General features: G+C 42.6%; 1 protein-coding gene across 4 annotated transcripts in view; it reads left to right on the top strand.

Moving 5' to 3' along the window:
* NDUFAF5 (NADH:ubiquinone oxidoreductase complex assembly factor 5) overlaps positions 1-14,153 on the top strand; it is a 34,059-nt gene extending 19,906 nt beyond the window's left edge. The window contains exons 7-12 of one of the 4 annotated variants that reach the window (XR_005722451.1): positions 3,237-3,434; positions 6,838-6,898; positions 10,872-10,968; positions 13,368-13,451; positions 13,785-13,867; positions 14,038-14,153. Coding sequence is in view for 2 of the 4 variants with exons in the window: in XM_040248286.1 (XP_040104220.1) it covers positions 3,237-3,434; positions 6,838-6,898; positions 13,368-13,451; positions 13,785-13,867; positions 14,038-14,130 (519 nt within the window). In the remaining 2 variants the exon portion in view is untranslated. Of the gene's footprint in view, positions 1-3,236; positions 3,435-6,837; positions 6,899-10,871; positions 10,969-13,356; positions 13,452-13,784; positions 13,868-14,037 lie in introns of those variants that run through there. The other 3 variants (XM_040248286.1, XR_005722452.1, XM_040248287.1) reach the window with 3 other exon arrangements.
* Positions 14,154-21,448: the final 7,295 nt, after the last annotated feature.

Below are 21,448 nucleotides of genomic sequence, written 5' to 3'. Positions count from 1 at the left end.
ACATAGTTCTGGAAGTTTTGGCCACAGCAATCAGAGCAGAAAAAGAAATAAAAGGAATCCAAATTGGAAAAGAAGAAGTAAAACTCTCACTGTTTGCAGATGACATGATCCTCTACATAGAAAACCCTAAAGACTCCATCAGAAAATTACTAGAGCTAATCAGCGAATATAGTAAAGTTGTGGGGTATAAAATCAACACACAGAAATCCCTTGCATTCCTATACACTAATGAGAAAGTAGAAAAAGAAATTAAGGAAACAATTCCATTCACCATTGCAACGAAAAGAATAAAATACTTAGGATTATATCTACCTAAAGAAACTAAAGACCTATATATAGAAAACTATAAAACACTGATGAAAGAAATCAAAGAGGACACTAATAGATGGAGAAATATACCATGTTCATGGATCAGAAGAATCAATATAGTGAAAATGAGTATACTACCCAAAGCAATCTACAGGTTCAATGCAATCCCTATCAAGCTACCAGCGGTATTTTTCACAGAGCTAGAACAAATAATTTCACAATTTGTATGGAAATACGAAAAACCTCAAATAACCAAAGCAATCTTGAGAAAGAAGAATGGAACTAGAGGAATCAACCTGCCTGACTTCAGGCTCTACTACAAAGCCACAGTCATCAAGATGGTATGGTACTGGCACAAAGACAGAAATATAGATCAATGGAACAAAATAGAAAGCCCAGAGATAAATCCACACACCTGTGGACACCTTATCTTCGACAAAGGAGGCAAGAATATACAATGGATTAAAGACAATCTCTTTAACAAATGGTGCTGGGAAAACTGGTCAACCACTTGTAAAAGAATGAAACCAGATCACTTTCTAATACCATACACAAAAATAAACTCAAATTGGATTAAAGATCTAAATGTAAGACCAGAAACTATAAAACACCTAGAGCAGAACATAGGCAAAACACTCTCCCACATAAATCACAGTAGGATCCTCTATGATCCACCTCCCAGAATACTGGAAATAAAAGCAAAAATAAACAAATGGGATCTAATTAAAATTAAAAGCTTCTGCACAACAAAGGAAACTATAAGCAAGATGAAAAGACAGCCTTCGGAATGGGAGAAAATAATAGCAAATGAAGCAACTGACAAACAACTAATCTCAAAAATATACAAGCAACTTATGCAGCTCAATTCCAGAAAAATAAATGACCCAATCAAAAAGTGGGCCAAAGAACTAAACAGACATTTCTCCAAAGAAGACATACAGATGGCTAACAAACACATGAAAAGATGCTCAACATCACTCTTTATCAGAGAAATGCAAATCAAGACCACAATGAGGTACCATTTCACACCAGTCAGAATGGCTGTGATCCAAAAGTCTACAAGCAATAAATGCTGGAGAGGGTGTGGAGAAAAGGGAACCCTCTTACACTGTTGGTGAGAATGCAAACTGGTACAGCCACTATGGAGAACAGTGTGGAGATTCCTTAAAAAACTGGAAATAGAACTGCCTTATGACCCAGCAATCCCACTGCTGGGCATACACACCGAGGAAACCAGAATTGAAAGAGACACGTGTACCCCAATTTTCATTGCGGCACTGTTTATAATGGCCAGGACATGGAAGCAACCTAGATGTCCATCAGCAGACGAATGGATAAGAAAGCTATGGTACATATACACAATCAAGTATTACTCAGCCATTAAAAAGAATACATTTGAATCAGTTCTGATGAGGTGGATGAAACTGGAACCAATAATACAGAGCGAAGTAAGCCAGAAAGAAAAACACCAATACAGTATACTGACACATATATATGGAATTTAGAAAGATGGTAATGATAACCCTTTATGCGAGACAGCGAAAGAGACACAGATGTATAGAACAGACTTTTGGACTCTGTGGGAGAGGGCGAGGGTGGGATGATTTGGGAGAATGGCATTGAAACATGTATACTATCATATAAGAAATGAATCACCAGTCTAGGTTTGATACAGGATACAGGATGCTTGGGGCTGGTGCGCTGGGATGACCCAGAGAGATGGTATAGGGAGGGAAGTGGGAGGGGGGTTCAGGATTGGGAACTCATGTACACCCATGGTGGATTCATGTCAATGTATGGCAAAACCAATACAGTATTGTAAAGTTAAAAAAAAAGGAAAAAAAAAGATATATACTTGAATTAGAGTAGCCTACCATGATGTGGGTTCAGATTTACTTCAGAGTTCACCTTGCCCTATATGAAAGTAGAGTCAAAACTAGTTACAGACTGTCGTGCCAAGAGTCATTGAGTAAACATTTATGATTCTGGAATTGATCGTTGCTATTGTTTTAAGTTACCAATTAAAAATGGTTTTTGTTTTACAGCTGAAAAATAAGTTGGTTATTTGTCCTTAATTCTGTGTGTAACTTAATTAACTGATATGTTAATATTTAACTAAAATGTTACTAGACATTTTAGTTGTGAATCATAATGGCTTCCCTATAAATTAGCTTTTTCTGCTTAATAAGCCACCTCAACTTTGTGTTTTAAAAAAGTAAGTCATGATTTTGTGAGTTAGGGATTTGGGCCAGACTTAGGAGATTCTTCTGGGTCTGGCTTGGTTCACCCACGTGTCTGACCTGGGGGTGGCTTGCCCCAGAGCTGTCAGATGGCTTCAGCTGGACTCCTGGCTGATCCCCATGTCTCTTCCTGTCATCCTTCAGCAGGCGGGCTCAGGCTTGTTCACAGCATGGCCCGTACACGGGGCTCCTAGAAAGCAGGCGGAAGCAGCAAGGCCATCGAGCCCTCGGCTTGGCACTGCCATTCTTTGCATTCTTTGGGTCAGAGCAAGTCGTGGGGCTGGTCCAGATTCTCCCAATGGGGGCTGTTACAAAGTGACATGTCTAAGGGCACAGATACAGGGAGGACAGTGATTTCTGTAACGTACCACATCAAAAATCTTGTTCCTTCAATATTTTACTGATTGAAAAAGTAAGTTTTGTCTATTATTAGAAAATTTGAAAGCATATAACGTATCTTATAGATATTAACACCATCAGTAAATGTTTATCTTTCTTTAGAATAATATCCTGCAGAGTCTTTCTGATAGTTGGTTGTCTAAGTATTATTTATTAAATTATCTGGTTTTTAACTTGACAGAATAAGAATGGTAATCATGAAATACTGATCTAGATTCCATGTATTTATTCTTTTAACATTTTTGTGTCTGAAATTTTGAATCATGTTGTTGTTTGTATTTATTACAGATTCATTATGTTTTAAAACCAGATGGAGTGTTCATTGGTGCAATGTTTGGAGGTGACACGCTCTTTGAACTGCGGTGTTCCTTACAATTAGCGGAAACAGAAAGGGAAGGGGGCTTTTCTCCACATATCTCCCCTTTCACTGCTGTCAATGACTTAGGACATCTGCTTGGGAGAGCTGGCTTTAATACTCTGACTGTGGTAACTATCAAGAGAATTGAGTAACCCATTAATCACACTGTTCAGAAATAATGTATTTTATCTTGATTGACACAAGGTAGGAATGTAAACTTTTTAGTTATTTGTTACCTAAATAAGTAACTCAAAAAGAAAAGGACCTCAGTTAGCACGGAGGCTATTTTCTAAGACCTGCTTGTCCATCAGACCCTTCAGATCCAGAGCTGGGTGTACCACAAGAGACAGAGCATCCCCAGTGGGGAGGAAGGCGGTGTTAAGGAGCGTTCACAGCATGCCCTCTCCCACCCGCTCTCAAGGAAAGTGGTGTCGTGTGAGGTGGAAGTGAGAGATTGTGCCTTCATGAGGCCCAGGGTTAGATCAGGTTAGACAGACTTAAAATTAAAATAACTTTTTAAGGAGGTGTAGTGTGAGTATATGTCATAAAATCAGCCCACCAAAATGGCTGGTCATGTCCGTCCACGCTGACAGAAAGCAAGGGGCACAGACTGCAGGGCTTCTGATGTTGGGAAGGGACTGAGAGGGAAGGGAAGAGACGCTAGACTGGAGGTGACATAGCCCTCATGGGCCAATGTGAGGGGCGCGTGCCTGGTCAGACAGCTCAGCAGGAATATTAGGGGACTCAAAGGTTGTCGCCTGTGAGGAAAAAGATGAAACCTCTATCCTGAATCATCAAAAGAAAGCTAAATTATGTTAACAACATGCAGCTTTCTAAGTTGTAAAGTGGGTTATGTGTTCTGGGTTATGTGTTCCAGAAAGATTCCCATTGGTATATGATCTTCTCTACAGTTTTAAAATTAGAGGGTAATTTAATAATAAATTTATGCAGATTTATTCATGGAGACATATACATTGTCTCCACAGTGCTATTTTACATTGCATCCTGACTAATTTTCAAAAACTCCTATGCAAAAAAGCTTTTATATAATCAATTATGCAGGTTTATGTTGCATATAACATTAGATATATTTCTTTTATATTGCAGTGGATTTTTATTTTTAAAGTGAAATCAAGTTAAATTAATATCATATAATTATATTTACATATATGACCCTCTTAATGAATTATTTTTTTTAATCAATTGGCATTCTAAGTGAAACTCATCTCCTTTCAGAATCATTTCCAGACTAGTATATTAGGAGAAAACTGTGAATATTATCCTTCATCTTGATTTGAATAAGACCTTTGACAAGGCTATTTTGGTACTCTTTTGATTGAGAAGGAGATGGTGCTTTTAGTTGGTTTCATTGAAATGTTTTCACAGGGTATTGTTTAATGATAGGCATCAGCCTAGAAGGAATTCTTTTTTTTTCATCTTAAAATCTCTTTTTAAAAATAGTTTCCCTATGTAGAAAAATACACAGAAGAAGTGGACTATCCAGAGATGGTCTTATTAAAAAGTGCAGATACAACTTAATCCATGCATGTGTTTAAAAAAAAAGAAAACAGACAAAGAGAGAGTAACACAGCAGGTCTAAAATGAGTGGAGGTCTCCTGCCTTCTGACACCTCCCCCTGCCCCCCGCCACCGTCCCTCTCCACATGGATGCCTTTTGTCAACTGTCGTGTATGTCCTTTCAGACATTCTTCCTCACAGATTGGAGTGCAGTTATATTGCTTAAACATACATATACAACAATATATATACTCTTTTTCTTTTTTCTATATGCAGTCTTTTTTTCCCCCAGTCAATAACTTGTCTTAGAGATCTTCCGCTACAAACATATACCTACCATGTTCTTTTTTTTTTTTTTTGACAGCTATATAGTATTTCGGACTTTCCTTGTGGCTCAGCTGGTAAAGAATCCACCTGCAATGCAGGAGACCTGGGTTCGATCCCTGGGTTGGGAAGATCCCCTGGAGAAGGGAAAGGCTACCCACTCCAGTATTCTGGCCTGGAGAATCCCATGGACTGTGTAGTCCATGGGGTTGCAAAGAGTCAGATACGACTGAGTGACTTTCACTTTCACTTTCCATATAGTATTTCATTGAACAGGTACACTTTATTTAACCTTTTCTCTGTTAATGGACATTTAGATTGTTTTCAGTTTGTTTGTTTTTTATATTCTTTCAAACAGTGTTGCCATGAATTTTCTTTTACACATAATCTCTGCACATCTGTCAAACTGCTGAGTCAAAGAATCTATGCATTTCAGATTTTGACATGTAAAATCACTGTCTATAAGGTAGCATTAATTGACATGCCTCATCAACAGTATATGTTAATTTCCTGCTTCTAAGTAATTTTGTGTCTAATGTTTTAAAAAAATGGTAATTGGTCATTTTGTTGTATGTTTCTTTAAGAATTAAAATGGATATTTTTGATAACTGTTCTTTAGGGTTTTGTACTTGATTCTGTGCAGCATTAAGTCCAAAATTGGACAGATATTAGATAAAGCTACAGAACACAAAAAGATCTGGACGCTTCAAAAGTAGTGCCAATATGATGAAATTTGACTTACGTGCAGCATTTTGATAGCACAGTTAGGGGAAAAAAGGAAGTGTTTCATATTCAGGGTTAGTTTCCATTGTAGACAGACTCCTGCATCTGAGTGGCTGACACGCAGTGTTTACCCACCCCAACCATTCTGGTCGGGCAGCTCATCTCCATCCTGTGGTTGGGCCACCTGGGCCTTCTGTCCCATAAGGTCACTGCCCCAGACATGCCCTGGAAAAGGCTCCCTAGCTATTTATTACCTGCCTCCACCTCACTTTTCTTTTGCCAGAAGACATGTGTGGGGCTGTGAACTGTCCAGGAGTACCTGGATATTTGGGGAGCATCAGTGCTCTCTGCCACTGTCCCAACAGTGAACTGCTGTATCAAACTTGAGAAAGAGCGGGACGCATTGCTCACCACGTCACTCAAGAAATAAACTGTGTCTGTCCAGCTGTGTGTCCGTCCCTAAGCTAGTCCATGTGGTGTTGCTGCAGCACCGGGAGTAGGATGGAAGCGTCTTGGGGGATGACCCTATCTGACTCTGGGTGTCACATTTAGAGAGAGATTAATATTGACTATGTAGAGAAAAATGAAGTTGGCATGTGTAAGGATTTTGTCTAGAAGCCTAACCCTCCCCCTAAAGAGTTATAGTGTCCTAGAAGACTTTCAAAGACTGGACGAAAAGGATCGTTTACAGAGTACAGAACAGACTTTATTTGTGTGAATCCCAAGGAGAGAATTAGAAGCAGTTGATGGCGTTATAGGAAGGTTACTGTTAAAATGGCAAGCATGTACCCTGCAATTTGAAATCTTTGTAAATCAGTTGTAAGCGAGATAATACCTGCAAAGAGGATTGCAAAGAAGATTCCTGCTTACTGTGAGAGATTGGTCTGGGGAATTTCTGCGACTTCTTCTCTGATCTAGATCCTTGGTAATGAATGCCAAATGAAGATTCTGCTTTCTTTTTAAATAGGACACTGATGAAATTCAAGTTAACTATCCTGGGATGTTTGAATTGATGGAAGATTTACAAGGTAAGATACTTTAAGGAATTTTTAGGCCCCTTTTGAGAGTTGTATTTTGCAAGCTGACTGTGCAGGCACTGGGGCCAAGCCCTGGAGATACACTGGGTAAGGAGAAAGTGGACTGGCTTGATGGAGTTTTTAATTCAAGCTGGGTGCAGCCAGCCTGAGGCAGCAGCCACAATGATAAATGTTAAACTAGACTTGTGGTAGGTGCTGTGCAGTAGGGGAACTTGGTGACTGCCCACGAAAGGCCGGCAGGACTTTCCTGAAGGAGTGCGTGATGATGGCAGGACACCTCAGTGACTTTCTCGAGCAGCGCTTGGCAGCTTGGATCCAGGCATAAGAAAGCAAGTAGCTGGCTTACCGTAGGACTGGGGGTTGCCAGAGGGTTAGGTGGGCTAGGTCCTGGTCTGGGAGAGTCAGTGAAGTCCTGTCTGAGGAAGTGATGGCTGTGCCCTGAAAAATGAAGTGAGGCCACTGGGCGAAGCAGGAAGAACATGTGCAAAGGCCCTGTTGCAGGAGAGAACATGGCAAGAACCGCCAAGAGGGGCATTGTGGCCAGAAGATAGGGAGTGAAAAGAAGAGAGGACTGATTAAATTGGGAGGTAAATGGGGGCCTTGTAGCCTTTGTTAAGATTGTTTGTCTTTTTCTTAAAATGCCCCTTGAGATATTTTAATGGGGGAGGGGTCATGATGTCAGATTTGTATTTTTAGGTGGATTGGCAGATAAATTAGTAGGGAGACATTGCTGTAAAGCTTACTGAGACATGATGGTGGTTTGGACTAAGGTGGTGACAGTAGAGATGGTGAGAAGTGAATGGATTGGATTCAGGAGACATTTAGGAGATAAACGTGACAGTTCCTGCTGGTAGATTACATGTGGGCTGATAAGGAGAGAGGCGTTTCCAACCTGGCACTGAGTTTCTAGCTCTCACAGCCAGATAGATGGTGCCCTTTACTGATAGAGAAACAGTAGAAGACAGCCAAGTGTGAGCAGGCACAGCTCTTGAATTCACACCTGGGCATGTTGAGTGGGAAATCTTCTGAAATCCCTGAGGTGAGACATCAGGTAGGGGTTGAGTGTGTGGCTGTGTAGCTCAGAGGAGGCAAGTGGCCCAGGTAAACATTGTGAGTCACTGTCAATAGGTGGTATGAGAAGCAGCTGCCTGACGCGAGAAGAGAAAGCAGCCTGATCCGGAGCCTTTAGGAAACTTAACGCGCAATGAGTGCATAAGAAGAGGAGGAGCCTGCAGAGACTGAGGATGTGTAGCTAGCAGGGTGCTAAGGAGAAACAGCAGAAACGGATTGTATTACCTAGACTAAGAGACCCTAAAGAGTTCAAAGCAAAGGGAGCGTCAGATGCTGCTCGGAAGCACGATGTGGACTGAACAGAAAGCCCACTGACGGAGGATGAGGAAGCTTTGGTGACCACAGGGAGCGCTCTGCTGTTGGCATGGGCTTGGTGGGAGAGGCGGAGGTAAGGGGAGTAGGTTGACACCTGTGGAGGGGGTGGCTAGGGCAGCAGGCATCCATCTTCTCAGGAAACTTGATTATGAAGAAGAGGGGAGAGAGGGCAAGGTTACAGGTGTGAGTGGGGGAGAGGAATGGGAGATGGGCTGAAGTTTTTTTTATTACGTTTCGTCTCAAGACTTGAATTTATTGAACAGTTGATTAAAAAAACCTAAGTGCTTCCATAGAAGAAGTGACTCTAGAAGAGAGAGAGAGGACAGTTAATCAGGTCAGGTACCCGAGAAGGTGGAAGGGGATGAGATAAGAGGAGGAGGGTTGCCCTTGGACAAGAGGGGACAGGCCCACATGGAAGGGAAGAAGGACAGTGCAGTGGTCACGGGTGTTGGGTTTGATAGCAGGAGGTTCCCATCTGATGGATCGCTGCTCTCCTTCAAGCAGAGTATAAAGTCGTATACTGAGACTCAAAGGGGCAGAGGTTTGCAAATGAGTAGAGATTTGATATAGTCACTGTAGAGAATAGGAAAGTAAATGGACCAGGGAGAGTTGTCAAATTTGAAGGACGCGTTTGAAGTTGGTCAGATGCATCTGTGACTTCCTCTGACAACAGCTGGCAGCTGGGGACCTGGCACAAAACAGAGTCGTATCAGTCTGGTTTGGGGCTTTCCTGATTGAGAGTAACGAGAAGACAAAGGCAAAAAAGAATTCCAAGAGTGTAACTGAGATAATAGGGCAAAAATCTAAGCTGGAAGAAAAAGGAAGTAATTTTAAAAAGAAGGGTCAGGAGGAGCTGATGGACTGAGAGAAAGTAGAGGAGGTCAGGGGATGATCATAGTTGAAATATATGAACACGCTTGAAGGAAGGAGGATATGGTCAGAAAATAGGACATTTGGATTGGTGATTTTAGAAGTTGAAGCAGTTACAAGTGCTGACTCGTCCAGGACACGTTACAGGTGTGATGGCAGAGGTGGTGTGATGGAGAATCCCACAGGTGGTAAAGAGCCTCAGAAGTCTTAGAGGCCCTGGTGCTTGCCAGTTATTAACCTTGAAGTCCTCCAGGGTGGTGGCACCACGTGGGGTACAGAGGGAAGCTGAGCCAGGTGCCAGACCCTTCGCTGAATCAGAGGAGGGTCTGGGAGCCTGATGTCTGACAGCCGGAGTGGGAGAGGGTGTCTTCACAGAGTATAGGGGTTAGCCTAGGTGTTCAGTAAAATGCACTAATTGTAACTGTACAGCTACTTGTATTTTCAAGTATTATATAAACCACAGACTAATACCTTTTCAGCCCCTCGAAGATTGCGTCATGCCCCTTTCCAGTTGATAACCCTGCCTTCCCTCCCCCTGCTGGTTTCAATCAGTCATATATTTTGAGGACCTGTTGCCTAATATTCACCTTTAAACGGCTTTGCCAGTGTTTCTGTTTACTGTAAAGCCTTTTACACAAATCGTGTCTTTTAGTCTTTAATGTTTCTTATTCTTAAGAGGATTAAGAGGAATTATCTAAAGATAACTTGTAAAAATAATATTTATCAACATTGATAGAAGGATTAATTGGTTGATTTTATATTCGTTCACTTACTGTTTATTGAGCGTCTACCATGTGCCAGTGTGGAAATAACAGTTTCTGATCATAGGCAATGTATGCTGTAGTAGAGAAAGAGACGCAGAGATAGACATATGCTTTTAACTGTAAAGTGGGATAATTCTTTTTAAAAAGTGCAGGGAGAAACACAGAGAAAAATCCCTAAGTCTGCTTAGGGAATCAGGGATGCTTCTACAGAAGAGGCAGCACCTAAGCTGAAGCGAGTTCATGCTGGAAGAAGGAAGGGGTGGGTGCCCCTCTGGGGGTCGGGCCTTGCATTCCAGGCCAAGGGAAAGGCCTGTGTAAACTCTCGGAGACTCCAGAGGGGACACTCAGCCTCCACTTTCCTAACTGGGAAACTGCCTCGTAATTCAGCATTGCTCAGATAGGTAGAATGGGAGGATGATGGGAAGTGATGTAGGTGAGTCCTTCAGAGGCTTTTCTAGACTTTATCAGGGGAGCCCTGCAGTCTGTTGGGAGAATTTCGTATGGAGGAGAGACAGATTGATGTGAGAGCAAGCTCACCCTCCAGCATCATTTATGAGGCCTGTTCGTGAGGAAGGGGAGACCGGCTAGCATGGTTACCCTCTCCTGTTTTGCGTGAGGAGACTGGGCACAGAGGAGTGACTAGCCCAAGGTGCAGAGCTTGAGTAAGTGCTGGAGCCAGGGGTTAAACCCAGGGTGGCAGCGTCACTCACATCCTGAGAGGTCGGCCACTGTCCCCCGGAGAGCCCCGAGGCAGCTGGTGTGGGAAGAAGGGTGGTCGAGGGGCGAGTGCCGGAGGGGGCGCTCAGCAGACTCCCAGGGGTGCTGCTCTGCGGACCGGAAGACAGTGCTACCATCCCATGGGTTTTCGGCATTTTACATCATGTTACACTTTTTTCTTGATGGTGGTGATGTTTCTCATTTAAGCTGCTATTATTCATTCACAGAAGAAAGTACAGAACATTGACCTAATTTTGCAAAACAAATTGTGTATCAGCTGAGGAACACATGAGAAGTTTTGGAGGCTTTCACAGTAGTTTTAAGGTAAGTTCAGTTGTTATTTTTTTAGACAATACTCAATTTTGTTCCTAGTAAACCATAATAAATTAGACCTTTTTTTTTAATAAGCAATTGAACTTAACCTTAAAAACACTGAGAGTCTTAAACAGTTACCCAAATCCTTCTGTTATCCCAAAGCCCAGAGCTGGTCAGAAGTCCCCAGATGTGTTTCCCAGGTGGTCTCCAGGAAGGGTCTACCAGGCTGTGTTATACAGGTGTTAAAACTTGAGTTTAATAGAGCTAAGTAAGTAAGTAAAGTCGCTCAGTCGTGTCCGACTCTTTGCGACCCAGTGGACTGTAGCCTATCAGGCTCCTCCGTCCATGGGATTTTCCAGGCAAGAGTGGTGGAGTGGATTGCCATTTCCTTCTCTAGGGGATCTTCCCGACCCAGGAATCAAACCCGGGTCTCCTGCATTGCAGGCAGATGCTTTACCGCTAAGCCCCAGGTTATTTAAGGGCCAGAGCTGGAATTATGATCCCAAAGTCTAGACTTTGTGTGCCATATGAACTGCTTCTCTAAGGAGAAGATTCTCATGTGAGGGAAGGGTAGCTGTCCATAGCAACAGTTAGTAACACATTAGTGTCTTTGAGTTTCTGTATCAGAAATCAATGTACGTAATTATCTTAATTAGTATATCCGTATATCGGTTCTTCACGTTTCCCAGGTGGCGCTAGTAGTCAAGAACCCACCTGCCAATGCCGGAGACGTAAGAGACATGGGTTCGGTCGCTGGGTCAGGAAGATCCCCTGGAGGAGGGCATGGCAACTCACTCCAGTATTCTTGCCTGGAGTATCTCTATGGACAGAGGAGCCTGACAAAGAGGTCAGGCATGACTGAAGTGACTTAGCACGGCACAATACCAGTTCTGTAGAAGGCATTTAGAATTTCTGGTGCATTAAGTATTTCCAGTAAAAAAATTAAGCCTTTTTTTCACTGGTGTTGCCTCTACTGTGTAAGTCGTAGCAAGTGGGAAGTTAAATGAAAGCACCACTGTGCCATTTATTGTCATCAGCAGGAAATCCTTCCAATACGAGCCCCAGCTTGCCTCTGGCCTCTTGTTGCAGTTGATAGTCATTATGTAGGATAATTTTTTTATATTGGATTGTGTAATGCGTTACAATTTTAGTGTTGGAAGCCTTTAGAGATCATCTAGCCTGGCCACCTTGAGGCCCCAGAGTGATGGATCTAAGGTCATCCAGCTACTTCATGACTGCAAGAATAAGATCCACCCTCTTCATAGCGATTCATCTCTTGATACTAGTTTGTATAACATGTCTCTTGTTCTTAATGAATTGGGACTGTTTTATTCATAGGATATGGCACATTGCTTTTAGTATCAGAGTTTGATTATTTTAGGGAATAATAAGGACCTTTTGGGGATTGGAGAAACCAAACAGATTTACTCATTAATTTGTTGATTGTTTTTCATAAGGCCATTGGAAACCTGGGAGATTATTACTTTTAAATAACTAAAGAACATTGACATTGGGAATTTAATCGGTATCTCTTCTAAAAGTAGAAAAACAAAACTAAGAAACTGATTTTTGATCATATAATATATAGAGAATAAATGTAAAGGGTTTTTAATTTTGATTCTTTTAATTTTGCAAGCTAGTTTAAAATGTGGGCTTTCAAAGTAATTTCATTCGACTGTATGCTTTAAAAATATTAAATATATAACATTAAATTTTAGTGAACAAGAAGATAACATAATCCTAGCTTTTAGCTATCAATTTGAAGGAAAGAAATCTAAAAATTTCTTTTTTAAAAACATTAAGAAAAGTGCCCTTGAAGAGAATGTACATAATTGTTTCCTAATCTGGGATCAGTAAAATGTTGTAAAATCTGAGAACACGTTGTAGTTTTGGTACGACCTAATGAGGCTTCCTTGGTAGCTCAGCTAGAAAAGAATCCGCCTGCAACACAGGAGACCCCAGTTCAATGAGTCTTCAAACCCTCTTGCAGATTTCACGTTCATACTTAGATTTATGGCTTAGAAGGAGTGAGTGTTGCACCAATGTCCTATCCTTCTTCAAAGAGCCGCTGAAAAGGGCATGAAACGTGGCATCACTAGAAAGACACTTGCCAGTTCCTGATGACTCACGTGGAGGGCCTGTGGCCTTGCTTTGGTCCAACTGGCTTACTGTAGTCCATTGCTGCCAAATAAAGTGTGCTTATGGGGCTTGCCTCCTGGAATTTGACTTGTCTCACTACCCAGAAGCTTCAAGTAGCTTTGCCTGAGGGTCACTACCTATGATCTGAGAGTAAAAGGACTGTCAGAGATGGGGAACGGGTATTCCGTTGGATGAGAGAAGATTAAATCTGGGCTATTGAGCTGCTCGGGTGTTTGCTGAATCATCTCAAACCGCCAGTGTGTTTTTAGGGATGGGTGAGAGTAACTGTGCTTGGAATAGAAAAGCCCTCCTGCACCGAGACACGATGCTGGCAGCTGCAGCAGTGTACCGAGGTAAGGAGGCTGCCCATTCTCCCAGCCAGGCTCGCTACCATCCCGTGCCCTGTCATCCTTATCCCCTAAAATCGTATTGTCCTTTCTAGGGCACCTTCAGATTTCTTGTCGTTCTCTCAAAACACAGATCCTGTGACTGTATCCTTTTCCCCCAAAGCCCTATTTCTTCACTGTCAGCTTCTCAGTGTTGAGGATTTTTTCACAAGAGCCTTTCTCAGAAACCCATGAGTATTCTAATATTCATTTCTCTTTTGGAGGATAAACTTTTTTTGAACAGATTTTTTTTTCCTACTTGCATTTAAAAAAAAATTTAACCATGATTTGCTTTTATAGAAATGTACAGAAATGAGGATGGTTCTGTGCCTGCCACATATCAGATCTATTACATGATAGGATGGAAATATCATGATTCACAGGTATTATTATTAATATTGATCACTTTTCTTCCTGGGTTGATGTTTCCATTGTCTTTTTATTTATTTACTTGTGGTGGGGAATTTTTTTTTTTAATATAAGACAGCATTAAAGGGTTTAATTAGAGCTATAGATATTTATTCGTAATGTCCTTCCTGTTTATTATTTTCAGGCGAGACCAGCTGAAAGGGGTTCGGCAACCGTATCGTTTGGAGAGCTCGGAAAAATAAACGATCTTATGTCACAGGGGAAGAAGTCCCAATAAATCTTTTATTCAATGTTAATGTAGTCCAGACTTCTCATCAATGATTGGTAACTTTCACATCTAAAATTACTGCATTCTGAAGCAAGAAGCAATATATAAGCTATTTACCATCAGACTTTTCTAATAATTAGAATCGCCTAATACTCCATCTATATTTAGTAGTGATTTCAATTTCACATGTTTTCTATTTTAATATGAATATTATTATCTAGTAATTTGAGAGACTAGTTTGCAGAATCAACCTAAAAGCAAGAAGGTATTTCTCTGAAAAATCCAAAGATGTTCATGTATATAAATGAATATTTTCCTCTGTCTGAGCTTTTGTTATTTCTTTGAGAAGACATTAGCAGTGGAGATGAGGGGATGAGGGGAAGGACAAGTTGGTAGATTCTTTAGTTTTCTGGTTCTTTGGCATAAAATTGTAGACTTTTATAACAACTACTTTAAGATACTTAAGCCAGAATTATTTGTGATACTGTCTTCCTTGCTCTTTAAAGAGGAACAGAGAATAATGAACCTCTTTAGAGCTATTGAGTAGTTTTGTATTTTGGAATAGCATCTTCTTGAATCCTTCCTCGCCTTTTTACAACCATCAGAATTCTGATCTTGTTTGTTTTTCACCTCCACCATTTGGGTGAGAGTCCCATCATTTCACACTCTACCTTAGGTAAGAGGAGAACTTAACTAAGTCCTTTTTTAGAGGATTTTGAAGGATTACAAAGGCAAAATCACATGTCAGGCACCTGCGCAGTGATGAGCAGTGCTGTCTGACTTGGCCGTTTCAGGCCTCTGGCACTGCTCTGCTAATCTAAGTCCACCGTCCTGTCGTCATGATCCAAGTGATCCGGAAGCAGCGTAGAACAGGTGGAGGGAGGCGGTTGCAAGGCCGCGAGGCAGGTGGGGTGCGATGCGGGGAGGCACCTGGGAGTGACTTCAGGTGTGTTCTCACCAGGCGGTGCCAGGTCGTTTGCTGTGCTTTTCATTCCGGGGGCACGGCCCACCGCTTCCTCAGCTTTAGGGGGTTATCACAGGCTTTGCTTCTCTGTGTCCCTCTCTCCTCCTGCCTGCCCTCTACCAGTAAGCACCAGGCTCTCCCTCAGTCAGGGCTGGGTCTCTCCTGGTAGGTATTCAGCTCCATTTTGAGTCAAATTAAACTATGTGAAGTCAGAAAGAAAAACACCAATAAGTATACTAACGCATATATGTGGAATTTAGAAAGATGCTAACGATGACCCTGTATGCAAGACAGCAAAAGAGACACAGAGATTAAGAACACACTTTTTTTTCCTAATTAATTAATGTATTTTAATTGGAGGCTAATTACTTTACAGTATGGTAGTGGTTTTTGCCATACATTGACATGAATCAGCCACAGGTGCACATGTGTTCCTCATCCAGAACTCCCCTCCCACCTCCCTCCTCAAGGAACAGACTGTTGGACTCCGTGGGAGAAGGCGAGGGAGGGACAATTTGAGAGAATGCCATTGAAACATGTATATTATATGTGAAATGAATCTCCAGTCCAGGTTCGATGCATGAGACAGGGTGCTCAGGGCTGGTGCACTGGGATGACCCAGAGGGATGGGATGGGGAGGGAGGTGGGAGGGGGGCTCAGGATGGGGAACACATGTACACCCATGGCTGATTCACGTCAATGTGTGGAAAAACCACTACAATATTGTAAACTAATTAGCCTCCAATTAAAATTAATTAATTAAAAAAAAACAACTATGTGGATAATGTGCCCTTTCATAGACTGAGTTACAGTAAAAGCAGAATTTTGTAGGAGAAAAAGAAATTACTGTTCTTGCTCTCTTTAGTTGGGACATTCATTGATATTAGAAATTGGGATACTCTTGATAACCGGTTTTTTTGTTGTTAAAAGAAAAAGAATACCTAGGAAGCAGAACATGGGGAAGTTTTTGTTTGTTGAGTTTTTTTTTTTTTTAAGTTCAATTTTCAGATTTGAAGGGAAAAGAGAACAGTGAACCCCACATTGCATATTAAATTGTAAATAGATCCCTGAGGAAAGAATACATTCCGCAGTGTCTGTTCCTAAATGCCGCACGTTTATGTTTGTTGGTTGTTTTTGAAGAATGCATGCAGAATTGTCCATGCTGAGGACAGGGGCTGAGGAACCAGGTGTCTCTGCACCTGTCCTGGTGTTTGAACACCTGTCAAAGGTGCATGAAGTGGGCAGAAGCAAGGAGAGAGGCTTGTACTTTCACTTTTTAATCTTTCTGTAAAGTTTGAGGTTTCTTACCAAGGGTATTAACTTTCATTTATTTCATGCCAACAGAGAATATGTGGATGGTGGGGTGGGGCTGGGGAGGAATCTACCTTGAGCTCTTAGAAATAAGCTACAAAAATAAAAGGAATTAACACAACAAATTGAGGACACTTACTGTTTAATGTGAGTGACAGTTGTAAAATTATTTTTAATGTCTGCTTGAAGTATCTATTAAGGTTTAATTGTTTGGAACACTCAGAAAATAAATTTTTCTGAATAGCTATGTTTTCCAAGTGATTAAGGACCTCCTTTCAGGTCACAAAACTTAAAAAAATGTCTTATCAGAAATATTTCCAAAATACGTTTCATTTTTAAACAGTGTATAGGAACATAACCATTTCTTTGCAACTTTTTCCTTAATAACTTTGTAACTTTTTGTCTTTATAACTTGACAGTTACTATCACAACTTGTACTGCATTGCTTGTTCCTTCACTGACCCTAAGAAAAATGTGGTTTGTCTCTTTGCCTGCACTTTTCTCGCTTGCTGTCAACCTCAGTAGCCTGACACAAATGAACTTGCTGGATCAGTTTTTCTTGCCTTTTCTGACGTGTAAGATTAGAATTTAGATTGGAAGTTTTGAGGACAGTGTTTAAGGTAGGAAAGAGGAAGGAGGTTCTACAAGAACGACTCCCCTTTGGAGTAAAATGCATGGGTTTAATTGTTTCCCATAACAAACCCCACTGAGGCCTGTGAGCCAGGCTCCCGACTCATTTGTTCTTAGTTGTCAGTCTAACAGGGCTCTGGAAGCTACCCATAGACCCTCAAGTCTGTTATATGATTGTAAAAAGTTATAACTACAGAAAGATGTTTATCTCATGAAGTAGCTATGAAGCCAGTTTTGTTTTTCATACCCTTTTAGTACTGTGTTTACCCACTAGGTGAAAACAATTACAGTACGGCCTTTATGGAAGACAAGCATCTGGTGGCTTGGATGGTAAAGAATCTGCCTGCAATGCGGGAGACCTGGGTTCAATCCCTGGGTGGGAAGGCCTCCTGGAGAAGGGAATGGCTACCCACTCCAGTATCCTTGCCTGAAGAATTCTATGGACAGAGGAGCCTGGCGGGCTACAGTCCATGGGCTTGCAAAGAGCCGGACATGACTGAGTGACTCACATTATACTGAAGACATAGGTTTTATAACTCAGTATATATCCCTTAAATAAGGATGAAATTATGTATTTAACCATCAGTTGGCTTCTGCATAAGAAAGAAATGAACATGTAAAAAAAAGGTATTTGGGGAAAAGTATAGTTGGCATAGTGGTTATATTTTATTCCTTCATAAATTATTATTTTAGCCTCTTGCCTAAGAAATGTTTTGAGCGTTTTTTTAATAGAGGGGGGTCTCAAGGTGGGGTGGTTGTTATTGTGGTTGTTAATAATGTGAAGTTTATTAGTTTAGAAAAACTAATAAGCAGATTATTTTTCACAAATGTTGTGTTGCTAAGTCATATCCAACTCTTTGCGACCCCATGAACTGTAGCCCTCCAGGCTCTTTTGTCCATGGGATTTTCCAGGCAAGGATACTGGAGTGAGTGCCGTTTCCTTCTCCAGGGGATCTTCCCGATTCAGGGATCAAACCCACTTCTCCTGCACTGGCAGGTGGATTCTTTACCACTGAGCTTCCTCAGATTGGTGTACTTTAATTCTCTGCCTGGATACTTGACAGGTGTTTATCTTGCTGCTTTAAAAAAATTTAATTTGAGGGTAGCAGAAGGTACTGCTGTTACCAAATAGGGAAGCAATGCTTTGTGTCTGTGTGGTTTTAAAATCTGTCTGCAGATTCTCTGATACTCTCTGCTTTGAGAGGTGGAGCCTCCTTCTCCTCCCTGTGAGTTTGGGTTGAAATCAGGGATTCTCTTCCAACAAGTAGAATATGGCAGCACTGTGTGTCCCTCTGAGGAGGTAGTCAGAGGCCCCACGTCCTTGCCTGTCTGGGATCCCTTCCCTGGGAGACAGTGCCGTTCTTGGGACATCGGGCAGCACTTGGAGAGGACTCTGAGATCTGCCAGCAAGTGAGCCAGCTTGGAAGACATCCTCCAACCCCAGTCAGACTCTCAGGTGGTGCCTTGACGGCAGCCTCATGACAGACCCAGAACCAGCCAGCTAAGCCACTCCCTAATGCCTGATCCTCACAAACAGATAACTGTCTGTGTTTGGAGTTATGCGTTAAGGCAGCGGTAGGTAACTAATACACCGTCTTCAGAGGTGCCCAGGGTGTGCCACGGTTTTCCTTAAAGCATCGAACATAGCCTGCTTACTTGAAATTGTGTAAAGTCAACACAAACTACGTTACCTTTGTCCTCAGGGAAACCTAGGCTTGAGATCCACTTACCTTGAGGTTTGAGTCCATGGTATCTGGAAGAACTAACCTCCCAAGGTTAGTAGGCTTCAAATTTAGGTTGGAAATTTGGTAGGCTTCAAATTTTATTTCCTAGGAATACTGTCCTAGGATCAGTTTTCTAGCAACCTGATGGGGTGAGTCCATAAAGAACAAGAGAGAGTGAGGTGGCTCTGGCCTTGGGAGTTCAGTGAGGCAACGGCAGCCTGGTTTTCTCAGTCCCTCCTGCCTCAGCTGCTGACGGCTTGTTATCAGGATGGACTGTTGATGCTGTGGGCTTGTTATAGGCTCTTGGGTGGGCCCAAGGCTGTGGAAATGGTTCAGTTCAGTTCAGTCACTCAGTCGTGTCCTACTCTTTGCAACCCCATGGACTGCAGCACACCAGGCCTCCCACCCAAACTCATGTCCATTGAGTCCATGATGCCATCTAACCATCTCATCTGTCGTCTCCTTCTCCTCCCACCTTCAATCTTTCCCAGCATCAGGGTCTTTTCCAATGAGTCAATTCTTTGTATCAGGTGGCCAAAGTATTGGAGTTTCACCTTCACCATCAGTTCTCCCAATTAATATTCAGGACTGATTTCCTTTAGGATGGACTGGTTGGATCTCTTTACAGTCCAAGAGACTCTCAGGAGTCTTCTTCAACACCACAGTTCGAAACATCAATTCTTTGGTGCTCAGCTTTCTTTATAGTCCAACTCTCACATCCATACATGACCAGTGGAAAAACCATAGCCTTGACTAGATGGACCTTTGTTGGCAAAGTAATGTCTGCTTTTTAATATGCTGTCTAGGTTGGTCATAAATTTTCATCCAAGAAGTAAGCGTCTTTTACTTTCATGGCTGCAGTCACCATCTGCAGTGATTTTGGAGCCCCCCACAGTAAAGTCAGCCACTGTTTCCACTCCTTCTCCATCTATTTGTCATGAAGTGATGGGACCGGATACCATGATCTTAGTTTTCTGAATGTTGAGCTTTAAGCCAACCTTTTTACTCTCCTCTTTCACTTTCATCAAGAGGCTCTCTTTAGTTCTTCTAAAGAACTAAGCGGTTACGGGTAATCTAAAAGCCAGAGTCGATCCTGTCTTGGTCTTGGCTGGCCTTTGCCAAAAAAAGATAAACTGCATGTAGTCCGAACGCAGTCTGGCCCATCTCTGGACTTCTTGTCCAGAGTCTCATGCGTGTGCGTCAGAGCCAGGCCTGCAGAAGAAGAATCAGGAATGGCTCCAGGCCCCAGGGTCAGGAGCCTGTGCTGACACTGGGCGTGGGAGGAGGGGAGGGAGAGAATTCCAGAGGAGAACTGGACAGCCTTGCCAAGAAACTGGAAGTGGAGGGAAGGGCAGGGAGTGGGAGCCGGGGGGTCTGGCTTTGGTCCTGGCATACTGGTTCCTGATATGTGGGCCAGCACCATCTCGGACCTCAGGATTTTCACCTGTGGAATAAAGGTCTGGCTCTCAATCTCAAAGGAGGCCACAGGCCTGCCTCCCAAGTCCCTGAGGGGATTCTTCAAACAATATTTTTTCCCACCTTCCTCCTACTGGTTGAGAGTCAAGGCCATAAGGACTTGAGTCCCTGAGGGGAGCAGGAGAATCCTCCACCACATTATGGCGGGAAGATGGCTGTGAGCCCTCGAGCAGGGTGAGTTCAGAAACTCAGCTTGGTCCGAGGACCTGGGTCCCAAGACAGGAGGAGTCAGGATCAGCCTCTCGCCCTTACAGTTGCTCAGTCTTCATGTTAACAGTTGGGGACTTGTCTTTTCAACATTAACTTGGATTTCAACTGAAGCCAGCTTAACTTCTCAACCAAAACAGCTTCATTTAACCTGTACCAAGGTGCTATGGGTTGGCAGAGCCCTCCTTTTAAACCGGAGTGTATTTCACCTCTGCCAGGCAATGTGCTGAGGCTCTGATTAGCATGCTCAATTCTCCTTTCATCTCCTCAGCTCTCCAGAAGATAGATGCTAGTACTGTTGCCTCGAATTTCAGATGAGGAAACAGGTTCAGAGAGACTGTGATGACTTCCCCAAGGTCACATAGATGGGAGAGCCAATGTGACTTTGGTTTTGTATGGAACAAAGCATTTAATTTTATCACACTGCCTTCTTTTGGAGGTCAGAGCCTTCTGTGTGATGCCCTAGTCTTTTTTCTCTACATCTCGTCTCCCCTTTTAAGTATAGTGTGTACCAGCCAGCGTATTGGAACCTCCTTGGTCTCCGACATGCTCAGCCCTGCACTAGAATCTGTCCCTTGGAACCCCCTGCCCTCCAAACTCTTCCGGGTCCCTTTCACTCTAAACTCACCTTCATCCAGTTCAACTTCATCGTGCCTTTTTCTCCTGGGCCATCTTGAACTTCTCTGAGTTCCATCTCCATTAGCCCTTTATTTGATGTTCTTTGTCCACAGCTTCTGCCTTTCAGCTAAGTGTTCAACCCTTTAAGCAGTGGCACTACTATAATCAGGGTTCATCAGCCACGGAGATGGCCCAGATGGACTCGCTGCCAGGCAGACAACAGGGGGATCCCCGTGAGCACAAGAGGCAATGGGACCCTGGAAATACAGGCAGTGGGGGCACCAGGCAAGTTCAGCTTCAAATTTCAGGGATCAGCTCCTTGGCTGGGTTTCCAGTGGAGTCTGAGTGTCTCACAGAGCAGGGGGATACAGTTGGCAGGAGGCAAGTGAACTGGGTA

Source organism: Oryx dammah, unplaced genomic scaffold, assembly GCF_014754425.2.
Source record: "Oryx dammah isolate SB20612 unplaced genomic scaffold, SCBI_Odam_1.1 HiC_scaffold_10, whole genome shotgun sequence".
Lineage (NCBI taxonomy): Eukaryota > Metazoa > Chordata > Mammalia > Artiodactyla > Bovidae > Oryx > Oryx dammah.
Note: the sequence above shows the minus strand (reverse complement) of the source record. Positions and strands in the feature narration are given on the sequence as shown.